We start from the raw sequence: 25,805 nt of genomic DNA on the forward strand, positions 1-25,805 counted from the left end.
GAGAGAGGAGAGGAGAGGGGAGGCAAGGAGAGGACAGGAGAGATCTTGAAGCTGGGGTCGGTTGTTTTGGGACCCGGGCAGAGCCCTGTCCCCGGCTGAGGTGCTGAAAGGCCTCCACCCGGACCGCGGCATGGGCGTCTGGCAGCTGCCAGCTAGTTTATAAAGATACACCTGCCACGGCTCCGCCTTTCGTCGCCTCCCTCGCTAGCGCCCACGCCCACGCCCTGGGGACCAGTCGCCTTCTCCCGCCAGAGCCAGGCATGCAGGTGGAGGTTAAGCAGAGCTCTTGAAGCAAAGGAGACTGAAGCCAAGATGTTTACAGGGTGGGGCCTGGAATGCCTCACTTAAGGTGAAAACGATCCCCCCCATTACATGTGACCTCCGTGGTTTCAGAGAGGGCTTATTAGATCGCAGCTTTTGAAGCAGCGGCTTTCCAGCAACGTCCCCTGAGAGCCACACTCGATTCCAGGACAGCGTGGGAACTGTACGTGGGACCCTCGGCTGTTCACTGGGCGCCCCAGTCTGCACAGTCGCGCCCACTGGCCAGGGCCGCCCCCTGGGGGTCCGCTCCTGGCTCTGGCTGCAGCAGTTGCACGTGTCCGGGGGTCTGCGGTCGGCTGTCCGGGAGGTCCCCCGAGCGACAGTCCCCGCATGCTCGCGGGCCTAGGCGCGCCCGCTCTCCTCCGGGCTGCGGAGGGACCCGGCCCGTGGCCAGGGTCCCAGAGGGTGAACGCGGAGCAGGTGCGGGGAATGAGCCGGGCGTAGGTGGGATCCTGGGGTAGAAGAGGGAGGAGGAAGTGCAGACGGACCCACACCGCTCTAGGCAGCCTCCCGTAGCTTCCTGAGCTCTCAGTCACCACCCGCCCGAACATAACTGTTTAAAAAATCCTTACTGATCATTGCGGAACTATCACACTTTCGTATTTACCCCCTTAGGGTCTTGGGAGGCTTTGGGGGACCAGGGAACCCCGGCAACCAGGCGCTGGACCACGTGGGCTCCCCAGGGGGTGGGACAAGCCTACTTCACTGGTGCGACCCCTCACCCAAGGTTACTCGGGCGCCTGGAGACACCCAACAAAAGAAATCAATTGCAGTGATTTAAGCCGCTTCTTTGACCATCCCCCCCGGGCCGAATGAAGGCTGGTGGGCCAGGGAGATGGGCTTCCGGAATCTATTCTCTGCGCCCTAGTTTCGCAGCAGACACGCCTCCATTCTCAGCCCTGGCCAGAGAAGAGGAAACGACTCCTCCAGGCGGATCACTGTCACAGCGGGTGGAGTATCTGAACTCAAGCCCCTCCAAACCCGGACGCCGGCGACCCTGGACCTTGGCACTGCAGAGCGCGAGCGCAGTGCTCGGACCGGTGCCCCGCGCGAGCCGGCCCGGAGAGTGCCAGGCCAGCGCCTCTTGCAGGATTAGTCCCTTCCTTTGGCAAAAGGTGGAGAAAACAGGTACGTTTTAAGCCCACAGCCTGTGCGAAACAACGTCAGGAAGCGAAGGATGCTCCACGCTCGCTCCCCAGTCCAAGGCTCGCTCGGGACAGCGCTGCAGCCGCGAAGCCCGTGTCACCGCAGCCCGCCGGTGGCTGCGGACCCGAGAACTCGGGGAGAGGCAGGCTTGGGCAGTTGCGCGCATTTTCTTCCTCCTCTAGCTTTAAGTTGGGTTCCTTCTCCCAGGCAAAGGCGTCCTAGCAAAAGAAAGTGGTTCGTTCATTCCCAGCTTCTCTCCCCCGACGACGTACTGTTCTGAAAAGTCCTGTTGATTAGGGTTTCTGATTAAAATCACTCTCAGATGGTCGCCGCTCAGATCTAAGTGGGAACGAAGAGATGTGCCGGCCCTTCACCCATTAGTTTCAAGTCACAGATTTTCATGGGATTAACTGCCAAAGGTCCTGGCAACTCCTGTAATTTCTTTTTGTGCGATTTTGTCTTCCAAAATTCAATGAAAATCGATTGACCATTTATTTTTAAACAAATCGATATTTCATTCAAAGGGATTAAGATAATGAATCTTTTCAAATGTTCTGAAAATAACTTCATAATAGTCATTTAAAGTTACCTCTGAGAATGCACAGAAACTAATTTCTGGTCTTACTGCAAAAATAGAATAGTTTTTGTCTCTACGTTTTTGGAATGTCCCTAGAGAGACCTGAGCCTTCAAAAATATAAACAAATATAACTTTTTAATGTTAAAGGTAAGTCAATTAATTCCTAAATGAATTCTGGCATCCAAAGAAATGCCATAGAGGCTCGACCATATTTAGTTTGAGAAGAATTAGAATATATATTTCAAGTTGCCCTAAAATTATGACTGGGTAAAACGGGTTAGTAAAAGAAGATAATCAAAGTGAAAATCAAATAAATAAACAAGCCAATAAATTGTATTGTTGTCTATTTTGTTATTTTTAATTTCTCCTGAAGATTTGAATGTATTGTCACTACAAAGTTTGGAAGGATATATTTTTCTTCAAAAGTCTGAAAATTGATTATGAAGTTTTCTAATATTAGGAAAACTTTACTTTTTAAATATTCCTCTAAATAAATGCATTTAAACTGTAGTATTTTGGTTATTGCTTTTATTATCCTTTGATTTTTTTTCCTGCCCCAATATTTGCATTAAGTCACAATACTTTATATCAGCTGTCCCTGCCTTGATTACTAATTTAATATTGTAATAGTCCATTAATTCATAAGGAAAGGAACAAGCCTCTGAATTTGCTAGGTTTAGATATTTGCCAGAAAATGGATATTATGAGCTTTGACAAAAATATTTTGTTTTTCTTCATGGTGTATATCTCAGAACATAGATATTGTTCTGAATGGACTGGAGGTGCGTGCAAGTCCTGGGCTTACCAATAGGGATTCTGGTTATAGTATGTTTTGCTTTTATGTAGACAAATATCTTCTGTATAGTCGCACCATAAAATACGTATACGTCTAGTTGTCATGCAATTCAATTTTTACAGAAGGAATGTTTGGATTGGAGCGGCTCTTTTGTTTTTCAAGAAACCCCAGTCCAATTTATTTTTGCCACCGTGTTCAAGTTCACATAACTGGCCACCTACAGACTCAGCCTAGCCATTGGTACACAGGCTTGTCAGGTTAAAGGAAGTCAGCAGAACACAAGGAAACTATTTGCTTTGCTTGTTTTTTCAACCCCCACCTCCCAAGATACTTAAAAAACAAACAAACAAAACATCTTCTTTTGTGATATCAGAAATGTATTCATAATATCTGGTCCAAGTCTGGTTACCATAGGAAAGAGTTCTACTGCAAACGTCTAAAAAAAGCTCCTGGGGCTATTTAAGGCAGAGAGAAAACCGCTTGGGCAAAGAGGATAGCTATCAGTTTGGAATTTCGTGTATAAAGAATGGTTAAACGGCCAGGCATGGTGGCTCACGCCTGTAATCCTAGCACTCTGGGAGGCTGAGATGGGAGAATCATTTGAGGTCGGGAGTTCGAGAAGAGCCTGAGCAAGAGCGAGAACCCGTCTCTACTAAAGACAGAAAGAAATTAGCTGTACAACTAAACATATGTCGAAAAAAAATTAGCTGGGCATGGTGGCGCGTGCCTGTAGTCCCAGCTACTCGGGAGGCTGAGGCAGAAGGATCATTTGAGCCCAGGAGTTTGAGGTTGCTGTGAGCTAGGCTGACACCACCTGGAGCAACACAGCAAGACTCTGTCTCAAAAAAAAAAAAAAAAAGAAAGAAAGAAAAAGAAAAGAAAGAAAGAAAAGAAAAGAAGAATGCTTAAACGACGTTGGTCACATCCTTTGTGTACTGGCTTTCTCTTCAGGTGTGTGTGCGTGCGCCCAGGTGGCCAGCCGCGTGTGCTAGTCACCTGCGTTTCCTGAGTCCCAAACACAGGGTTCTGGTAGATTAAAGGGGCGGGCTCGTCAATTAGGAGTTCCTCGAGAAGGTTCCAATCAAAGAGCCCCTGGCGTCCCGGGCTTTCTCTGCGATGCCTGCAGCTGGCCAGAGTCTCGGGCGGCAGAGACGCGGGGGGACGAGCGCGGCGGCGGGGCTGCACGGCGCGCCCCAGGAGCCGGAGCCGCAGTCCCGGGCGCAGCCTGGCGCCGGGAGCCCCGGGATGCAGGCGGTGAGTGACCCCGCGGGCCCGCCCGAGCTCTGTCCGAGCTGGGCCCCTCGCCCCGGCCGCAGGGCTCGCGAGGGCGCCGCTCCCTCGGGCTCAGGCTTTGCGGCCCGAGGTGGTCGCCCGGGGGCGCAGTCTGCGTGCGCCCCCGGAGACCCGGCGCGGGGCCTACTCCCCGGCCGTCGCCGCACCAGGCCTTCGGGGACCTCTGAGCGCTTCCACCTCCTCAGCTTTGCTCGGAGTTCACTGGCAGCTTTCAGAGGGAAGACAGTGTAGAAGCCCCGTGGTTTCCCCTTAATAAAGGGCTCCGAGGAGGGAGAACCGAGAATTCACGTTCAGAAGGTAATGAGATCTGTTCAAGTAGCGGGGGATGTTTTCCCAGCGGCGTTGAGCCTTCTTTCCCCCTTGCGGGCGGGCGGTGCAGGGACGCTAAGCAGTCCCGAGCGCCGGGACTTCAGTCAGCCGCGACGGGAAACAACCCCCACACGGCCTGGACTCGGACCCGCCAGAGCGCTCGCTTTTCGGCGTTCACGTCACTAGTATTCGTTGAATACTCTGCTGGTGAAAAAAATAAGTCTGGTTTTGGGTCTTTGAGTTCACCCTGTTTTTTATAAGTAATGACGATAGTATTGTAAACTACACCGACATTTAAGGATTTTGGTCAAGTTCACATAGAAGGCTGTTAGCCCGAACTAGATTTTAAAAAACATTTTGTGTGTATTATACTTCTTAATTAAATTAATTTGGGGGATGAAGTGAAGAGAGGTTATTTAAGGCGGCAGAGTGTGTTGTACAACCAGTGTGGCGGACCAGGGGCGTCTTCGGCGTAACAATCCACTATGAAACGGCTTGGACACTTCTGTGGTTGTCGGTGTTTGATCCTAGAAATTTCAGTGTGGAAGTCCCAGGGTAACATTTAAAATTTGTATATCACAAATATAGAGCTTAAATTCATGGCTCTGCTTAAGATACTTTAAAAAAAAATAAAGCATATTTGATTTCAAATATAAGAAAAATATATTCTTATGGCAAAAACGTTCAACAGGAAAAATAATTGAAAGAAGAGAAAGCACAGTCTCATTTCATCAAATCAACCTGATTATATTTTGCTGTATTTCCTTCTTGTGTTTTTTTGCTGTTTAGTATTTTTCTTTTTCAATACAAAAGCAACCCATCATTTTTAAAATAATAGATATGAGATTTAAAAAATCATCCTATTTCTAATCCCTAAGGAATAACTACTTAGCTTTTAAAAAATTTCCTTTAGTGTTTTTCTACAATCACAATTGTATTTTCAAAATATGAGTCATCCTTATGTATATAAAATTTGGTATCATTTGGGTTTTTAAATTTATAAAACCTAATTATGTTTTCCATGTTTCTTTAGCATGTTTATAATAAGTGAATATTCAAATTTCTATTTTTCCACTTAACATTGCACAACTACATGCCTGGGGCAAATATTCATTCTGACTAGCTTTTTTGTTTTTCTGAAAATGTCCTAAATAAATACTGACAGATGCTTATAAATTCCTATCCAAAAATCCATCACTAAGAAAAAGTGTTGCTTCCTTGCTTCCAGCTGATAATTTTAAAATATTTTTGAAAGACTAAGTGTCCTTAAATAATTTCTTTTGGAAATGTATGGTTTTTAAAAAATTCAGTTTTTTTACTCAGATTCATCCCTACATACTTATCTGACTTCTTTCTGGTGTTATATCCTGATTTTTTGTTGTTGTTTAATTTAGTGCACAGTATTTAAAATACCTGTGAACCTGCTCCTTCAATTTGAGTGCCTAGATCTGTGTTTCTCAAACCAGCTGTACATTAAAAACATGTGAGATTTGAGCCCACCCAAGGATACAAAAAAAACCAAAAAATAAAAACTCCCACCCCCAAATGAAAAACATCTGGAGTGTGTTTAAAACATTCTACTTTACTGCTTCGGAGAAATTACCTGCTGGAAGAAATTCTGATTTAATTGGTCTGGGGTGGGGCCCTAGTTTGTCAGTTAGGACCAGATGATGCTAATACTCAACTAGGCTAGAAACTCTTGTTCTCTCTAAAATTCATCTGTCATCTGGCTCCATTTTCCCTTCTCACTCAAGCCATGGCTAGAGTCCTGACAGGAGAGTCATGGGGAGGCAGATTTGGACACACACTATTGTAACATCAAGATAAATGCAGAGCACCTAAGCATATTCTCCTCACCATCCCTCTTAATATTGATTACTGCCCTTTGTTGAGTGTTATGTGCCAAACAATGCTAAGAACATCACAAACATTATCTCAGTCAATCCTCACTCCAGTCCTTTCATGTAGGCGTTATAGTTAACATTTTTAAAATGAGGAGACTGAGTCTTAGATATTCTAATGATCTTTTTGCCTAAACCATCCCACTTTCTGATTTTCCAGTGGAGGTGGAGGCCCTGGTCACAAAAGCTGTGGCATGCCCTTTTGTGCACTAGAGTGGCCCCAGAAATCTCAGGAAGCACACCTAGGGAATTCCGCAGAGTCCTGAATGCCAAGGCAAGAGAGGGCTGGGAGGAGGTAGAAATTAAAGCAAGCAGAGCATCTCTGCATAGTAATTGAAGAGGAGAGAGGGCTGTGTCTATAGAGAAAAGGGGGAAAGACGGTTAACATGAGGGCTCCTGAGAATATTTTCTGAGGTAAGGGTAGAAAGTATTTCCCACTAATTCAGAATTTGTTGGTAAAATTTAGAAATTCTTTTTAGATCCATAGCAGAGTATTTATTTGATGTCGGCCTATGCTGAGTTAACACCCAGTTTTAACTTAGCTTTAGTTGCTCCTTCTGTCTTTTTACCTCTACTCTCAACAATCTAACAAATACAATGTTTTTTTTTTAACATTTTTACTTTTATTATTTTTAATTGACACATAATTGTATATATTTATGGGATACACAGTGATATCTCTATGTATACAGTGTGTAATGATCAAATTAGCGTAATTAGTGTATCCATCACCTCAAACAATTTTTTTTTCCGTATTTTGGAGATGACAGGGTTTTGCTATGTTGCCCAGGCTGGCCTCCAATTCCTGGGCTCCAGCGATCCTCCTGCCTCAGCCTTCTGAGTAGCTGGGACTATAGGCATGCCACTACGCTAGACATATCACCTCAAACATTTATCATTTCTTTGTTCTTGAGAACATCCAAAACCCACTCTTCTAGCTATTTAAAAATATACGATAAATTGTTGTTAACTATAGTCACCCTACAGTGGTACGGAACACTAGAACCTATATTCTTCCTATCTAGCTGAAATTTTGTGTGTTCATTAACCAACTCCTGGCTGTCTCCTTCCCTCTCTCAAGCCTCTATTCTACTCTGCACTTTTAGGAGATCAATTTTTTTCGCTTCCACATGAGAGTAAGAGCATGTGCTATGTCTTTCTGTGCCTGTCTTATTTCACTTAACATAACGTCCTCCAGGCTCATTCGTGTCACCCTGAATGACAGGATTTCGTTATTTTTTATGGCTGAATGGTATTCTGTTGTGTGCATATACCACATTTTCTTTATCACTCATCTGTTGATGGACATTTAGATTGATTCCATATTTTAGCTTTTGTGAATAGTGCTGCAGTGAACATGGTAGTGTAAATGTGTCTTTGACACACTGATTTCCTTCCTTTAGGATATATACCTGGTGTAGTGGGATTACTGGATCATATCATAGCTCTATTTTTAATATTTTGAGGAACCTCCATACGTTTTCCATAATGGCTGTACTAATTTACATCGCCACCAACAGTGTGCAAGAGTTCCCTTTTCTCCACGTCCTTGCCAGCATTTATTTCTTGTATTTTTGATAATAGCCATCCTAACTGGGGTGAGATGATAGCTCATTATGGTCTTTATTTGCATTTCCCCGATCAGTAATGTTGAGCATTTTAAAATATACCTATTGGTCATTTCTGTGTCATCTTTTGAGAGATGTCTGTTTAGTTCATGTGCCCATTTTTAATTGGATTATTTGCTCTTTTGCTGTTGAGTTCCGCGTATATTTTAAATATTAGATATTAATCACTTGTTGAATGAATAGTTTGCAATATTTTCTCCCATTCTGCTGGTCCTCCCTCACCCCTCTTTCCCTTCCCCCACCCCCCCACCCCTCCCTCTTCTCTTCTTTCTCTCTGTTTTGTTTGTTTGTTTGTTTGTTTGTTTGTTTTTGAGACAGAGTCTCGTTTTGTTGCCCAGGCTAGAGTGAGTGCCATGGCGTCAGCCTAGCTCACAGCAACCTCAAACTCCTGGGCTCCAGCGATCCTTCTGTCTCAGCCTCCCGAGTAGCTGGGACTACAGGCATGTGCCACCATGCCCGGCTAATTTTTTTTTTTTATATATATATATATCAGTTGGCCAATTAATTTCTTTCTATTTATAGTAGAGACGGGGTCTCGCTCTTGCTCAGGCTGGTTTTGAACTCCTGACCTTGAGCAATCCGCCCGCCTCGGCCTCCCAGAGAGCTAGGATTACAGGCGTGAGCCACCGCGCCCGGTCTGTTTGTTTGTTTTTAAAGACAGAGTTTCACTGTGTCACCCTGGCTGGAGTACAGTGGTGCAGTCATGCCTCACTGCAGCCTGAAACTCCTGGGCCCAGGTGATCCTCCTGCCTCAGCCTTCGAAGGTGCTAGGACTACAGGCATGAGCCACTGGGCCCATCCAGTTGTCTCTTTGCTCTCTTCATTGTTTCCTTTGCTGTGGCAAAGCTTTTTAGTGTGGTATAATTCTGCTTTTATTGCATATGCTTATGAGATCTTCTCTATAAAATCTCTGCCCAGAAGCCTGCTCCAGACCAATATCTTGAAGCATTTCATTTATTTATTTATTTATTTATTTATTTATTTATTGTATGTTTGTTTTTTGAAGTGGTTTCATAGTTCAGGGTCTTAAATTTAAGTCTTTAGCCTAATTTGAGTTGATTTTTGTACATAGTGAGAGATAGGATAGGGTGCTGGTTTCATTCTTAAGCACGTGGATATCCCAAATCAGACAAATATTTGCAGTAGATTAAATCACCCACCTTCTGAAAGTAAACTTCTCTCCAACAGCACAAGGGAAGAAATGTTCCTCTATACAGTGGAACGCAGTGGTCGGGCTGTGTTTTCTCCCTCCCTGTATTCATGCTCAAAATTCTATGCCCTTAAGTATATTTTTGCCACCATTCCATCTATCCCCCAAAGCCTACTCCCTCTTAGCGCACCACCAACCCCCCACCCCTACCATAAATTGGTTGAGTATATACAGAAGCAGGGGAAGATACATTATTTGATCAATACTTGGGAACAGGAAGTACTCAAGTACTCACTGAACCTATTTATGTGCCCTGATCATATACTGTCTAACGGATACCCCAACTGTTCCCACAGCTGTGTCCTTACCAGAAGCCAGACACAATAGCAATGACTTACTAGGAATATGGTATAGGACAAGTTGCTTAACACACATTTATTGAAGAGACCATTCTTTCCCCACTGAATATTCGAGGCACCTTTGTTGAAAATCAGTTGGCTGTAAACATGTGGATTTATTTCTGGGGTCTCTTCTGTTCCATTGGTTTGTGTGTCTTTCTATGCCAGTACCATGCTATTTTGGTTACTATAGCTTTATAGTATATTTTAAAGTCAGGTAGTGTGATGCCTCCAAAACACTTTTTATTTAACTTTATTTTATAAGCTTTCATTCTGAAATGGTTTATTCAAAGTTTTTCTTTCTGTTTTATGGACATCATTATAGAGTTTAAATTTGTTTGTTTTGTATGATAAACAAAATGATGTTTTCTACTTGTGCTAGTTTGTATTGTATTTGTCATAGACCATGTTTAAAGAACCTTGGATGGCCAGGTGTGGTGGCTCATGCCTGTATTCCTAGCACTCTGGGAGGCTGAGGCGGGCAGATTGCTCGAGGTCAGGAGTTCGAAACCAGCCTAAGCAAGAGTGAGACTCCGTCTCTATTAAAAATAAAAATAAATTAATTGGCCAACTAAAATATATAGAAAAAATGAGCCAGGCATGGCGGTGCATGCCTATAGTCCCAGCTACTCGGGAGGCTGAGGCAGGATGATCATTTGAGCCCAGGAGTTTGAGGTTGCTGTGAGCTAGACTGACACCACAGCACTCTAGCCCAGACAACAGAGTGAGACTCTGTCTCAAAAAACAAAACAAAACAAAAAACCTTGGATAGGGTTTTTTTTTAAAAGGTATTATCTTACTTAGATCTATAATATGAGCAAATAAAAGTTTCGATTCAGGAAAACAATATAAACCTTTATTTCTTTTGTTTTATCTTTAAAACTTGAAATGCATTTCTTTGAAATAATTTTTTTTTTTAAAAAAGACATCTTTTTATGGCATACAGGAAAATGAAGGTTCTTTGCAGCCTGTTAAGGAGGATGATGAGATTGGAAAGGACCAGGATGCTTTCTGGGTAAAGATCACATCTATTTTGTATTCTTCGTGTGTGTGTCTGTGTGTGTGTGAGAGAGAGATTGATTGATTGATTGATTGATTTCTGGTTCTGTGTTCCCTGGGCCATTAGCAAAATTGTTCCTCCAGTTTCTTAAACCAGAAGCAGAGAGAGATTTGTTTCTACTCCTTTCCTAATCTTCCACATCAAATTTATCACCATATCTACTCAATTTTACCTTTGTGAAAGTTGTCAGAATCAAAATGGAGTCACTAATGTTAAGAAAACCCTGACAGAGCCAGGGAAAGCCATGAAAAGAGGATTCTCCTGCTTTTGTGTGCCTGATAACAAAAAAAGACACTATAAAAAGCACAACCTTGCACAAAGGCCATTACAAACTCACACAAAAAAGACTTTTGCAAGGACATCTCCCCTTGCAACTCCAGCCTCATACTGGCATCACCCTTATTATTGATCTTTGTAGCCAAAGGATAATTATTTCAAAACAGTTATGTAATCCTAATTTTTTCTTTTTAAAAACCTTTGTTTTTCTTTTATCTCCTTGAATGTACACATAGTTTACAGTGACATATATATTCCCATTGCAGTGCTCTATTCTCAAATAGAGATTTTCTTCTAGAGAGCCTGTTATTTAGGTTGACACCTTCAACTATCCTACCAACATCCTAGTCTAAACTATCTTGTGTCCAGCACTGATGTAGATGTAGGTCATGGTAATGAACAAAAGAGACATAATTCCTGCCCTCGTGGGGCTTACACACTGGCAGAGAGCCAAAGAAACGGGTTACTAAACAAAAAAGTAGGAAGAAAAAGAACAGGGTGTGTGAAGGAGAATGATCGAGGGTGCAGGGAGGCTCTTGGTCTACTTTAGAAAAGGTGGTCCTGGAAGACCTACCAGAAAAGGTGATATTTAAGCTGAAAGCTGAGGGGAGCCAGCAGGTGGGAAATGGTGGGAGAAGCAGTGTAGGCCTAGAACAGCCAGAACTCATGAGCAGGGAAGTCAGAAGAAGCTGACAGATCAGATCATGCAGAGCCCTGCAGACCACAGCAGGTTTGGATTAGTTCTGAGTGCAGGGGACGCCTTGGTGAAGTTTTAAGCAGGCAAAAGAGAATCTGAGTGTGAATACCAGCTAGGTGATAGCACATAAGTTTGTAACCTTTCCCATCCTTGCTGTTGTTATCCTCAGATAAAGAGTCTGACCTCTCAGGGTGGTGCTGAGGGTTAAATAGGAACATCTGAAGAACACTTAACACAAAGAGGCACTTAACACTTGGCACAAAGATACTCATTTTGTGACAAAAAATAAAACATGCTTTTAAAATAGAGGAATATCAAATTCTGTTTCCCCATTTAAATCAGTATTAAGAATTAAGTGGAATTTTGAGCTGTATTCAGTAAAATTCCTTATTAAAATAGTATTGTTTATTGTAATTTAGCCCTTGTGATTGGACTGGATTTTTCAAAGACTAAAAATACAATATATTTTTTGATTTTTCTTTCTTTTGTTCACTCAGCTCTCCAAGGTTAAAAAGCCTATTTTTTATAATATAGATATTTAAGAAAATGTCTGTTATTCAGGTGTATATACTTAGAAGGATGTCTTGGCTAATGTTTGGGCATTATGGTCAATTCTGATCCATGGCATGTTTATCAACTTCCATTATCTGTAATTATTTTGTTTTTCCTCCTTGTATTATCTTTTGTGTCATACAATGAGTGGTCTTAAACTTGCATCCTTTAGTGTTTTAGAATTTCCAACATTACTAAGGGTCTTCACCTATTGATATCTGTAATTCAAGTGTAGTTTTCGGGGTTCTCAAACTTGAGCATGGATCAGAATCACCCTGAAGGGCTCCACCCCAGAGTCTCCGTGGTCTCCAGGTCCTCAGGTGATGCCAGTGCTGCTGATGTCTGGCATCCACACCTGAGAACTCTCGCCTCGGGCCAGCAGAGCTTCAGACATTTGTTAAATGACAGTTCACTGTTCAAGATAGAGATCTCTGTTCTATATTTACCCTATATTATTTCACACTGAATTATTGTTAATGATATTATTAGAAATATTACTATAGATATTATTAGAATTATTATTAGAATTATTATTATTAGATATTATTAGAAATGTTCTTGGGGGAAAGGTAATTTTCACACTATCACCTTTCCAGCTGCAATCACTTATCACTGATGCATCCCATGATGAAAGATTTCAGAAAATAAAAGATTATTTTCAACAGAAACAGAGCCACTCTCCTCAGAAATATAATGATCTTCTGTTATACCATATTAACAGATCAATAAATAAGGCAAGTAAGTTGGTTTGTTTTGTGACCAAGATTCCAATGTATAATTATTTATAAGGTTTTTAATTTAATGTGGTCTAATACCTAGGAACTGGATAAAAATGAATTTCAGTATGTTTCACTGTTGCTGAAATGTATTCAGCGATTCTTCATAGATGATGTCAAAGAAGATGAGCCTTTGCTAATTCAGCAGGGACTGGTCCCAAAGATAAGTGTCACATTTTAATTTTATATGGTTTTGGGTAATTTGAAAAACTAGTGTGGATTAAGTTGTCTAGTATTTTCTCTTCCTCTGAAATCCAATTTGAAAAGAAATTGATAGCCATTATTATTGCCTATATGTAATAAAAAATTAAATTCAACACATTTCTAGATGTATATGCTGGGCAGAGCATGTCGGGAGTTTCGGGATTGAGCCAGACACAACTCCTCCTCTTGACAAGCCTATGCAGTAATAGCATATTTTTAATTATTTTAGTGAATTTGGGGAAGATGAGTAGAGAATAGGCTCTGTAACTATTTTAATAGACTTTATTAACCAGATTAGACCTAGAAAAATTATCAAATACTTCCCTTTGCCCTTACCTTTTCTACTTCCTAAACCTTGGATGAATCTGGAAAAATAAATAGCAAAAATATTTTTGCTGATTCAGAGTCACCCCAGCTACAGAATTTCATTCTGTTGTGTAAAGTTAACCAGGAGGTAACATGCTAAGTGCCTTTATAATCCAACCTGGCAGCGCAGCAGCGTTTGCAGCAGCTCTTGCTGCCCTTCCCCGATTTTTCACAGGGAGGTTTTAGCAGCACTGAGATGGTTTGTTTATTGCTGAGGATGAACTGGCTGGTGAGAATGTCTGTGATTTACTCCCTGGGCTCTAGTACCTAAGGTTTATTAAGGCCAGGTGGGGCCAAGAAGATCTGTCTCTGCCCCTGTTTACCCTAAAATGCTTCTAATTATGAAGCTGCCCCTTCAGGGGAGAAAGGGTGAGCTTCAGGCTTTCCCAACTCCTCTCAGGGACTTTAAAAGTGTTTGCGGGGGATTTTAAGGGCTGTGCTTATGCACACTGTATATGTTTCATTTTGCATTTAACCCCGCTTGACTCCCTGATACACTAACTACACTATCATGCAGATAACAGGAAGCAGGGAAGAGGAGATAAAACCCCAAAGGAAACAGAGCAGGAATACCCCAAGGATACCTTGGAAACTTAAGCTGATTTTGAGGAGTATGAGTTGGAATATGCCTCAACCTGCCCTAAATTTTTAAATTTAGGTTTAAGAATGCCCTCTCAAGGTATAAAAGTGTCAGATCACATCTTCACTGCAGTTTTGAAATCAAATAGGATGTTCCATATTCCCCTGGAGTTCTAGTTGGTGATGGAAATTTAATAACCATAATTTAGGTACTGTTATTTCACATAGGTTTCGGCCTGGAGAATAGATTGAAATTATCAAAGAGAATGGGATGCTAGACTCTATACTTCTAAAGACAATAGTGTTTGCAGACTCATTATAAAGTGTGTTTGGACATTATTCTCCATAGAATAAGAATTTCCTGCAGCAAGGAACATGTTTAGTTCTATACTATAAAATCCGGGTGGATTAACACATTGCCATGTGAATTGTATTTAAATCACGCTAATTTTGATCCCGGGGCCTTGTGAAGCAAAGCCCTGCAGTTGGGTGAAATCTTATTCTTATTGTTACAATTAGTATTGACAATTTCATTCTAAAAATGTGGATTGTATTGCATATAACTCATGCATAGTAAACAATAACAAATAAAAAATAACAAATTAGGATCATTTGTTTTACTAAAACATCGTGGCCCCAGGGAAAACAAAATTTCTAGTGTTAAGCAACTTGTCCTGTACCATATTCCTAGTAAGTCATTGCTATTGTGTCTGGCTTCTGGTAAGGACACAGCTGTGGGAACAGTTGGAGACAGTGTATGATCAGGGCACATAAGTAGGTTTAGTCAGTACTTGAGTACTTCCTGTTCCCAAGTATAGATCAAATAATGTGCCTTCCCCCACTTCTGTATATACTCAACCAATTTATGGTAGGGGTGGGGGGTGCGCTGAGAGGGAGATAGGCTTTGGGGGATAGATAGAATGGTGACAAAAATATACTTAAGGGCATAGAATTTTGAGCATGAATACAGGGAGGGAGAAAACACAGCCTGAGTAGTGAGTTCCACTGTATAACATTTCTTCCCTTGTGCTGTTGGAGAGAGGTTTGCTTTCAGAAGGTGGGTGTGATTTAATCTACTGCAAATATTTGTCTGATTGGAGATAAAAGAAACCTTACTTGCAACATAGTGGTTCTCAGCCCTTGCTGTACATTACAGTCACCTGGGGAGCTTTAACACCCCCCCCCGCCCCCCGTGTTGCTGATTTACTGGGCCGGGGTGGGTCCTAGGCATCAGGGGTTTTCAGAGCTCCCAGCGTTTTCCACGTACAGCCAAAGTTGCAGACTGATTGGTTTGTGTATGGTCTTCAGCTGGGGTGCCTTGGGTTCTTGGCTGCAAAGTACACAAAGTTTTGAAGGCTCTGCTCCTGTTTGTCACAAAGTCTGTTACTAACTTCATGTTCAACTGATAATTTCTCACTATGAATGCAGGATTTTTTTCTTTCTTTTTTGTAAGAGTGACCAGTCTTGGCAAAAATGCTTCAAAGATGGCTTTTGCTTTTTGAATAAATACTGTATATTCTAGAAGGAGTTACAGAAGGTTATTTGAAACCATACCAATCCTAGGAACTTAATATGAAACTGGATGTATATTCCTATAGGGGAAAAAATGTCCAATTAGCAGGAAGCTTTTGGCAAAAGAGAAACAGCCAGGTCTCAGGCATGTTTACCATAACCACAAATACTTCTGGAACATTTTCCAAATTCTGCACCTTCTTTGATAGTTTGTTTTCAACAGCTGCTTAGATCACAAGATCTCCCCCTGTGTTGGGGGGTTCATTTATCTTTTAAACCTTCCTCACTAACCCTTTTATATAGCTTTATGCCACTGAGCCTGGCTGAGTCTCAATTTTTTGCTCATCTCTGAGAACTTACTTATTACAGCTCTGTAGCCATATGGCTCCATCCTGAAGTGTTCAGACTTCATTGAAATGTTATGGAATAGAAAAAGGTCTTTAAGATAATTTTGCCCTAGTGAGAAAGTTATCTTGGGAAATTTTATTGAAATAGGCAGTCTTCAGTTTTATGTGGTTCCAACTGTGTTTCTTCTCCTGGGTACCTAGTTTCCTGGTTTGAAAGAACAGTAGAATTTCTGATCTTGGAAGACCTAGCATCAGACACATCGCTGCTGGGTGTTGTGGAAGACTTCTTTGACACGGTGTTGGTAAGGATGGGAGTGGATGCCTCACTGAGCAGATGCCATTGGTAATGGGCAGGAATCTTCAAGTTATTTATAAAACATGGTTTTCTAGAAGTTGTAAGTTTTGTTAAAAGACTCCCATATTTTATTGCTAGAATATTACATGACATAGTAACAAACATTAATATCTATAACCAATGTTATAGAAAATGAGAGGTGATTTGTTTTCATACAAATATATTATTCACCTGATGGAGGGTGATATGCTCATTTTAACTAAGTGATTGAAGCTCAGATAGGCTTTCTCTAAAATTCTTTCCTTCTGTATTTAAAGTCAACTCCTGCCTGTTAGAGACTATTAGCTTTAATGCATTCATGTTATAGTTTATAATGCTATTTTAAAGTAATGTGAGCTTTACTTTCTTTCTTGTTATTAGATTATTTCCAGGAGTAGTAGAAAAGGTAAGTACTTTATTGGCTATTACTTTTTCATTAATAGAATGTTCTGGTACAGAGAAAATATTTAAATGATATGTACAAGTAAAACGGGTTTAAACATTCTATTTAGATTTGTTGCCCCCTTGTGGTAAGTCACATCGTGATGTTGTAAAGAATGTCTTGATTTGCCTGAGGTACATTTTCACTTACCTGCTGCTGACACCTTTTGGCTACTTAGCTCTGTTCATGTCATGGAAAGTCACTTTTGTCATTCTAAGCCAGCAAAAGTTTACTATTTCTGATTTAACTTGGAGCTGATTCAGGTACCTTCTCTGTGTTTTAAGTGTGTGAAAAGTCAAATTTTAGAAACTTGGGAGGATAAATAATTGTTTTTCAGTTTACATCAAGTTAATCTGACATTTGAATTATGACCCAGGGATTCAAAGAAGCATTTAAAGTATTTGAACATTTTAGAAACTGGGGCCATCTTAAAATGATATGTCCTTTTCCTGTAGGGTATACCTTTTTATTTTTATTTTGAAAAGCTGTCATTATTCAACACTAAATTCTGCAAAGGACTATCTTGTAATTGAGGAAAGGACGGTATCAGGTAATTGAGGAAATTCAGTACCAGAAGCCTCAGTGGGCAACATGCTTGATTGACTTTAAAGTCACTTTTCTCCTACCTCTTGAGTTACCATGCTCCTCATTCTTCTTCCATAGAGCCACATGTTGTTAGTTTCTCTTACAACTCTTAAAATGAAAACATGGTATGGCACCTGGCATTGCTAATTAACAGGACACACAAATACCTTTAGAGTCCAACTGGGCTCTATTAGAATCTTTCTTTTAAGTTTTCAGCTGGTGGGCAAATTGTTGGCACAGCCCCTGGCTAGATTTCTGATGGTTTCCAGAGCTCACCCAGCAGTATCAAGGTGATTTGTTTGGCCTGAAGGAGGAATCTTTTATATTTCTATTTTTTGGTTTGGGTTCCTACAATTTCATGAGTTATATTGGGAGTTAAAGGTATATAATATGTTATAAATAATTCACATTTAACAGTTATACATCTGAACTCATCAAAGTTATGTTATGAACTTACCTTGAGTTTTTACAGTGTATACCACCATTGTTTCATATCTTAACATAATGCACATAATGAAATCATAATTTATCATTTAAGCATAAAATATTACTATGTACCCTGTTTTTTGTTTTTTGTTTTTTTTACTGTGTACTGACATATAAATAGCTGTTGAAGTTTCTGTGATTATTATTCAGTATAGGCCAACACTTTATTTAAAAATTCTGTTAGTGCAAGATCTTATAAATTTTTTATTTTTGTAAAATACACAAATGTAAGAAACACATGGAAATGACAGGAGACTGTCTATAGGAGCTGCCCTTTGCACATTGCTGAGTCTGGACAAAAACATGTAGCTTTGCTCAAGGCATGATCACAGTGAGTCGGCATACTCTGCATGTGCTGCCATTATTTTCCTTAGTGGGTATCTATGTACCGCAAACCTGCTGTGGCCTGGGGTTTCTGTAACTTGAAGCAGGCTATAATTCATCCATTGCCCAGACTCTCTCATTTCCAGTTGTTTACTGTTCCCATGACTCTTTCTGTCTTTGTCTCTTCCTGCTGTGTAAGAGTCATTTCCTTACTGTTTTTAGCATAAATTTGATTCTCATTTGCAATTATGCTTTCAGGGAAAATTCAGATGTTGGATTCCTTCCTACTTAGCTTAGGATTCCTGGTGACAGAAAAGACCATAAATCGCTTACTTCAACAAGAGGTGAGTTGCATATGTTAGGTTGGTGCAAAAGTAATTGCGGTTTTAGCATTCTTGAAATTTGCAGTTTGCTATTGTAATATTAATATATCCTTAAATGTGGTTATGTTATATATCATTTTAATGCTCATTTCTCACTTTGTTTTTTTGCTAATGACATTACTTGCTGTTTATATTTATTTTAGATTGTGCAAATGATGTTAGACAAAAAGCAAATTCCAGCGATTGTCTTATTCTAGTTCAAAATAGGTCGTAAAGCAATGGAGACAACTTGCAACATTAACAATGCATTTGGCCCAGGAATTATTAATGAGCGTACAGTGCAGTGGTGGTTCAAGAAGTTTTGTGAATGAGATGAGAATCTTGAAGATGAGGAGTGCAGTGGCCGGCCGTGGGAAGTTGACAACGACCAATTGAAAAGCAATCATCAAAGCTGATCCTCTTACAACTATGAATACAGGAGAAGTTGCCAAAGAACTCAACGTTGACCATTCTACGGTTGTTTGGCATTAGAAGCAACTTGGAAAGGTGAAAAAGCTCGATAAGTGGGTGCCTCATGAGCTTACCAAAAATAAAAAAAAATCATTTTGAAGTGTCATCTTCTCTTCCTGTACACAACAGTGAACCATTTCTCTATTGGATTGTGATGTGCGACGAAAAGTGGATTGTATACAACAAGCAGCAATGACCAGCTCATTGGTTGGACCCAGAAAAAGCTCCAAAGCACTTTCCAAAGCCAAATTTGCACCAAAAAAAGGCCATGGTCACTGTTTGGTGGTCTGCTGGCGGTCAGATCGGCTTTCGGAATCCCAGTGAAACCATTCCATCTCAGAAGTGTGCTCAGCAAATCGATGAGATGCACCGAAAACTGCAACGCCTGCAGCCAACATTGGTCAACAGAAAGGGCCCAATTCTTCTCCATGACAAAGCCCAACCACAGGTCTCACAGCCAAGGCTTCAAATGTTGAACAAATTGGGCTACGAAGTTTTGCCTCATCCGCCATGTTCACCTTACTTCTTGCCAACTGACTACCACTTGTTCATGCATCTTGACAACTTTTTGCAGGGAAAATGCTTCCACAACCAGCAGGATGCAGAAAATGCTTTCCAAGAGTTTGCGGAATCCTGAAGCATGAATTTTTACACTACAGGAATAAACAAACTTATTTCTCATTGGCAAAAATGTGTTGATTGTAATGGTTCCTATTTTGATTAATAAAGATGTGTTTGAGCCTGGTTATGATGACTTAAAATACACAGTCTGAAACCGCAATTACTTTTGCACCAACCTAACAAAACAGATGACAGTTGCCCTAGAAACTTTAGAGAAGGTTGTGCATAAGTCTTTGTTTTGTTTCTTCTCCATGAATGCCTACTCGGATTCCAAAAAGGCTTTGAGCATTTTGAACTCCATTTTGTGTGGTGTACCTCGGGAAGAGAGAAAAAAATTCCCTTTGTCAGAAGGCATATGTCGTCTTATGTAAGTGACTTTGTGCAAGTTATGTGATGTAGTATGAGTAAAATCTCTCATGACTGTACTACTTCAGTCTTTGTTCTCCTTAGATCTGATTATGTCATTCTTCAGTAAATGCTTTGTACACTTAATATGTATATATCAGGCACTATGCTAGGTAGTGAAGAGGCACTGAGAAAAAAAGTGTTAACTACAAAAAAAAATTAACGAGGTCTGTACTTTGGAAAAAGGCACTAAGTTATAGGAGGAATCATGAATATTTATGAGAGAAAAATAATATGCATGTAATGAGCTTTATCTCTCTCATCCCCTCACGGCTGGGTGTTTTAAGGTGTTTCTGTGACCCCCTTGGCAGAGAGGGGTCCATTCAGTTAGCAGAGGGCTTCTGATTTTCTTTTTAGTTTCACAAAAGGCTGATTTTGCTAGATTCTTCTTTCTTTTTTTAGTGGTATGGAGTATTTTTTTTTTTTTTTTTTGCATCAAATTTGTGAGGCAAAATGCTTTCTCAGGCTACAGATTATTTTTTCCTTATGAATATGAACTGAGTTAGTGACTCATGGAAGAATGTTAAGAGAATGTAGACACTAGGGCCAGCCTGCTTGGCTTCAATCCTGGTTTTGCCACATAATGCTAGTAGTTTATGAGCACAACCTTGACCTCATTGTACCTCGGTTTGCTCGTCTGAAAAATGGAGTCAACAATAATATTTACTTGATAGAGTTATCGTAAGGGTTACATAAAGCAATCCATTTAAAGTGGTTAAGCTGGTAAAGTAGTTACCTGGTAAAGAGTAACCAGATTGCCAGTTACCAGCTATATCAATTGGGCATGGAATTTGTATTGCTTTTCAAGGGATGGGTGTTTTGGTTTTCGGTGACCCAAACTCACAGTTACATAGTTCTTGGGACATGAAATTTGGAGGTAAGGTTGTAACATGTGGCCATGGAAACAACAAACCAGCACCCTGTTTTGAAATTTGAACCTAAACACATGACTGTGCCAACACTAACCAGCATAGAGGACATCATTGTGGCACATCGTTCACGGGGCAGGCAGAATGTAGGGTCTGAAAGGGGTAACTGATGAGCTTGAGCTTATTGCCATCATGTTTGCCCATGGAACTCATCTTTGCAGGATGTAGTTTTTCCGCTGAATTTTTCCTAAAACATTTATCAAATGCATTAGTGAGATCGCCACTCTTAGCAGTATATTTAGATTTGGAGAGCAGCTGACCTAATGTTTTCTCCTAAGATGTCAAAGTAATCCTATGGTCAGACTATTTTCTGTGTGTTCTAGAAAGTCTGGAATGTTCTGGACTTTAAGTCAGTGGTAAAACATGCAAGCATCAAATTAAGCAGAACTGTCAGTGCTACTGTTTTAAGGCTTCTATTTTATAGTAACAAATCAATTCACTTATGAGAAACTGAACTATCATAAAACTTCTTAACACATCTATTCTTTAAAATGAGAGCTGTGTCAGAATCCATAGGAACATGTAAATAAATAAAAAAAAAAAAATGAGAGCTGTGATCTGGGCACAGTGGCTCATACCTGCAATCCCAGCTACTCCGGAGGCTGAGGCGGGAGAATCGTTTGAGAGCAACTTTGGTGAGACCCCATCTCATAAATGAATAAATGTCTGAGTTATTTTAGACATTAAAAAGATTGACATTATACTTGTTAGCATTTAGCTGAAATTCTACATGAATATACAATATGGGAGTCTGTGTTAGTTACAATAATGTAATAATTTAATCCCATTACATCTCTAAAGTTTTTAAAATCAAATAGCTCATAGGAAAGAATCACGGGAGCGACTATCTCATTTTCTGCAGGTGTCAAACTATGTAAAAGGACGTACACCTCCATGAGCTGGTGAGTGACTCTAAAACTCCAGGGTCATAGCATTTGGTGACTCCTCAGAGATCATCAAATTGAATTCATTTTACAGAAAGGGAAATAGAATCTCAGAGTATATAATAGTTCTAGCTTATTAAAAAATACATACAGGTCATTAACATATAAACTTGAGAAGGTTTTTCCATAAAAATGTATTATTTGACATTGAGGAAATTCTGATGCTGAATTTGAAATAGTTTTAAAGATATATATCTTGGTTTTCAAATATAATGCTAGTATTAAAAAATTGTACCTCTTGATGTTCATTTCACTTAAATGTAATTTATCTAAATGTTTCAGGAAGGACCTTGCAAGGACAATCTTCACTGTGGGTGGTAAGTATTTAGAGTTTTAAATATTAGAATATTAAATATTAGACACTGGGGGTTTTATGAGCATCTTGGAACTATGGTTTATTTATAAATTATGATCAAATTGAAAAGAGGAATTAGGATTTTATATTTATTTTGAGAGATTTTAGCTCTCAAAATAAATGCTGAAAACCATGAAGAATAATGAGTGAATATTCATTTACTCACCAGCCAGCTTTGTCAAATTTTAGCATTTTGCCACATTTGATTCAACCCTTTTGTTTTCAAAGAAAATCAAAGAAATCAGAGTCACAGATAAAGTCTCCTGTGTCCACCTTGTCCCTTATCCCATTTCCCTGTTCTTGATTCAGATCTGTTTTCATTCCCAACCTTATTTTTCTTCTTTTACTCTATTCATAAGCAATATACTTTATTATTTTGCAGATTTTAAAAGCATTATATAAATGCCATCCTATTGGGCTCCTGCTCCCATGTTAGCCTTAAAATTATTTGAGATTTAAACATGTTGATACATGTAGTTTTAGTTTATCTTCTGTGAAATACCACAATTCATCTTGGGATTTTATTTTTGCAGAATTATCTTTAAGGCTATTTGATGACCTGCTTTTCTAAATATATAAAGTATATTCTTATATTTTATATTTTCTAAAATATAGAATGCATAAATATGCATTTTAAAAATCACGATATGCCAAGCTACTGTTTATTTTTCTCCTAATATTTCTTAAATATTGAGTTTAAATGATTATAACTACTCCAGGATACATCTTGCTGCTTATAAGACACAATGCTAATCTTCTTAGATGGAATTTTTTAGAGCAATGCTAACTCTGAAACTCATTTTTTTGTTTAGCGTTGTGCCTAGAATTATCTGTCTACTATGTTTTTAATCTCTAGATTATGACCAGCAGGTTGCTATTTCTGAAGTATTGTGTAGACTGACGATGAAAAAATCAAGGGATGAACTTGTCCATCAGTGGTTTGACGATGATGTCATTGCTGAGGCTTTCAAGGAAATTAAGGACCGAGAATTTGAGACGGTGAGATCCTTAGTTGTACGAATTTCTATTTGGCCAGTATATGTGAAGCATCCTCTCGGTACTTTCCTGTGCCTAGAACTTAGGGGAGGATTTTTCACTTAAACTTCCTGTTTCCTACTTAAGCAAAACAATTTTTTTTTTTTTTTTTTTTGAGACAGAGTCTCACTCTGTTGCCTGGGCTAGAGTGCCGTGGCATCAGCCTAGCTCACAGCAACGTCAGAATCCTGGGTTCGAGCGATCCTCCTGCCTCAGCCTCTCAGCCTCCAGAGTAGCTGGAACTACAGGCATACACCACCATGCCTGGCTAATTTTTATATATATATATATATATACACACATATATATATATGTGTGTGTGTGTATATTCTTATATTTTATATTTTCTAAAATATAGAATGCATAAATATGTATTTTAAAAAATTATATGCCAAGCTGTTTAGATTTTTCTAATATTTCTTAAATATTGAGAAATATTTCTTAAATATTTAATATATTTTAAATATTTCTTAAATATACTAAAAAAATATATATATATATATTTTGTTGTTGTTGTTGTTGGCCAATTAATTTCTTTCTGTTTTTAGTAGAGACAGTCTCTCTCTTGCTCAGGCTGGTTTCGAACTCCTGACCTTGAGCAATCCGCCGGCCTCGGACTCCCAGAGTGCTAGGAAGCAAAACAATTTGAAGAAAATACAAACAGAAGTGGGCCAAATATGAGGATAGAGGGAGGACTTTTTTTTATAGGTAACTTGAGACTGGAGACAGAACTATGTGAATTTGTTGGATCCAGTCAAAGAAAATGTCTTGGAGGGGTGAGCATTTTTCAGTGAACCATGAAGGACAGGAAGAATTGGAGAAGAAATGACAGCATTTTAGCCTTACAGGGGACAGCTGCCATGATGGCTGGAGGCTAGAATGGGTGTGGCATGCTCTGTGGCGGAGGAGTATTATGGGGTGGTTGTGTTCGGAGCCAGCCAGCCTCTCCAATTTAGAGAAACTGTAGTTTTCAGTGTCTTCTTTGCAGCCAGGACTCACTGGGATTCTGTCCTCAGGTAGCACAAAAATAGCTTATGGGTTTGTTGTGTATCTGCCTTCATCCTAAAATACCTTAAAACGTATTTATATGTCTTAATATAAAAAGTTCTTAAAATGAGGGTTAGGCTCTTTTAGGAAAAGGTAAAATTCTTAACAACTATGCTCATATTAACAAAGCCCTTCTGGTCAAACTGCCGTGTAATCAGGATTTTATGAAATCTGTAGTCTTTATGTTACTTCAGACTTCGAGCCTATTGCCATATATGGTACGTGGTAGTCGTTTAGCCAGAATTCAGTATGATCCAAATGGAAAGACCATGAGCTTTAGGGCTATCCCAAATTTGGATTTGAATTCCACCTCGGGTTTGAGTCCCACCGCCCTGACTTCTGTGATGTTTGCATTTTGGCAAGGCAGGTGATGTGTGGAGCCTGAGTGTCCTCATCTGTAAAATGGGAATAAGCCCCACCTCAAAATCCTGAGGACTCAGGGAAGGAGACTGAAAGGGCTGGGCTGCTGTGGGCACTCAGATGTTAATTTCTTTTCTCCTCTGTGGCATTCCCTCATTTGTAGGGAAATTTGATGAAAATAGGAGAAAAGTAAGTATCTTGTTTCCAAAATCATTTTCCCCCCAGAGCCATCAGCTTCTCAAGTGGCTTGCTTTTAGATGAAAGGCTGACACTGCTGCTGTCTGTTTAGAGCTGAATTTAGACGTGGTGAGAAAGGACCGTGTGACCACAGCAGCCAGTCCTTGAAAACAAAAGAGGACAAAAAGCTGGATCGGTGTCTCTTTGCCTATAGAATGTGGGAGGCAACACATTTACCTTCCTGATAGGAGAACTGTAAGAACAGTCTTTGTTGTTAGAACATATGCCAGGAGAGAGAACTCGGGAAGGGAGTGGGATAAGGAGCTCCCAAAAAGAAAAACTGGCAATGGATAATACACTCAGATAAACCCAAAGTTGATAAATTGTGTGAGTTTGTGGTTGGTTTGTGCCAGGCAGGTGTTAGAGACATGGATGTCCAATGGGTTAGTCACATATTATGATCTAGGAGGTCATGAATAAGATGTATTTCTCTTGTTTAATCTTCTGACCCAGTGAAACATAATTGTGCATTTAACTTTTCAAGACCTAAATATTCCTGAGGTGAAAATCTGATGGCTGGGGGAAAAGGGAGTTCCTTCTAGAAACATATGCCTGGAGCCTCCTCTTTGTGGCACAGAGTATTGTTAACATATAATAATGATTTCTTATGAAGCTTCATGATGTTACTGTATCTTGCCCATTTAGAAGCAGATATGCTGATCAGAGTAGTATTAAATAAGACATCTTGATTTTTTTAATAAAAGGATTTGTTATTTACTTTGAAGGACGGTAGACAGTTTCTCAATCACCTAAATGACAGACTTGGTGACCAAAGAAGGTAAGATGTCTCTCTGAACATTGTTTTATTGATTAGTTGTATCCTGAAAATGTCTAGTATTTTAAAAGAACAGTCTAGGATGCGTTTCATTTTAGGAAAGAATTATCGGATGTGTCATTTACTGGGCACTACTGAGTTCCATTAACCTAGGAAGATTAGATCCTTTCTGTGTAGTGGCTCATTTGAGTATGTTTAAAACTT

At 40.0% G+C, this 25,805-nt stretch overlaps 1 protein-coding gene and 1 long non-coding RNA gene across 2 annotated transcripts in view; both read left to right on the plus strand.

Moving 5' to 3' along the window:
• LOC142876395 (uncharacterized) overlaps positions 1 to 294 on the plus strand; it is a 41,366-nt gene extending 41,072 nt beyond the window's left edge. The window contains exon 3 of the long non-coding RNA XR_012923294.1: positions 209 to 294. This is a non-coding gene — a long non-coding RNA (uncharacterized LOC142876395). The remainder of the gene's footprint in view (positions 1 to 208) is intronic.
• A 3,792-nt stretch (positions 295 to 4,086) lies between these two features.
• SYCP2L (synaptonemal complex protein 2 like) overlaps positions 4,087 to 25,805 on the plus strand; it is a 63,313-nt gene continuing 41,594 nt past the window's right edge. Inside the window, exons 1-11 of the mRNA XM_076010757.1 lie at positions 4,087 to 4,095; positions 10,467 to 10,535; positions 12,702 to 12,839; positions 12,925 to 13,048; positions 16,091 to 16,191; positions 16,605 to 16,629; positions 18,319 to 18,404; positions 19,793 to 19,881; positions 22,075 to 22,109; positions 23,004 to 23,146; positions 25,552 to 25,604. Of these exons, the coding sequence (XP_075866872.1) occupies positions 4,087 to 4,095; positions 10,467 to 10,535; positions 12,702 to 12,839; positions 12,925 to 13,048; positions 16,091 to 16,191; positions 16,605 to 16,629; positions 18,319 to 18,404; positions 19,793 to 19,881; positions 22,075 to 22,109; positions 23,004 to 23,146; positions 25,552 to 25,604 (872 nt within the window). The remainder of the gene's footprint in view (positions 4,096 to 10,466; positions 10,536 to 12,701; positions 12,840 to 12,924; positions 13,049 to 16,090; positions 16,192 to 16,604; positions 16,630 to 18,318; positions 18,405 to 19,792; positions 19,882 to 22,074; positions 22,110 to 23,003; positions 23,147 to 25,551; positions 25,605 to 25,805) is intronic.

Source organism: Microcebus murinus, chromosome 15, assembly GCF_040939455.1.
Source record: "Microcebus murinus isolate Inina chromosome 15, M.murinus_Inina_mat1.0, whole genome shotgun sequence".
NCBI classification, from domain to species: Eukaryota; Metazoa; Chordata; class Mammalia; order Primates; family Cheirogaleidae; genus Microcebus; species Microcebus murinus.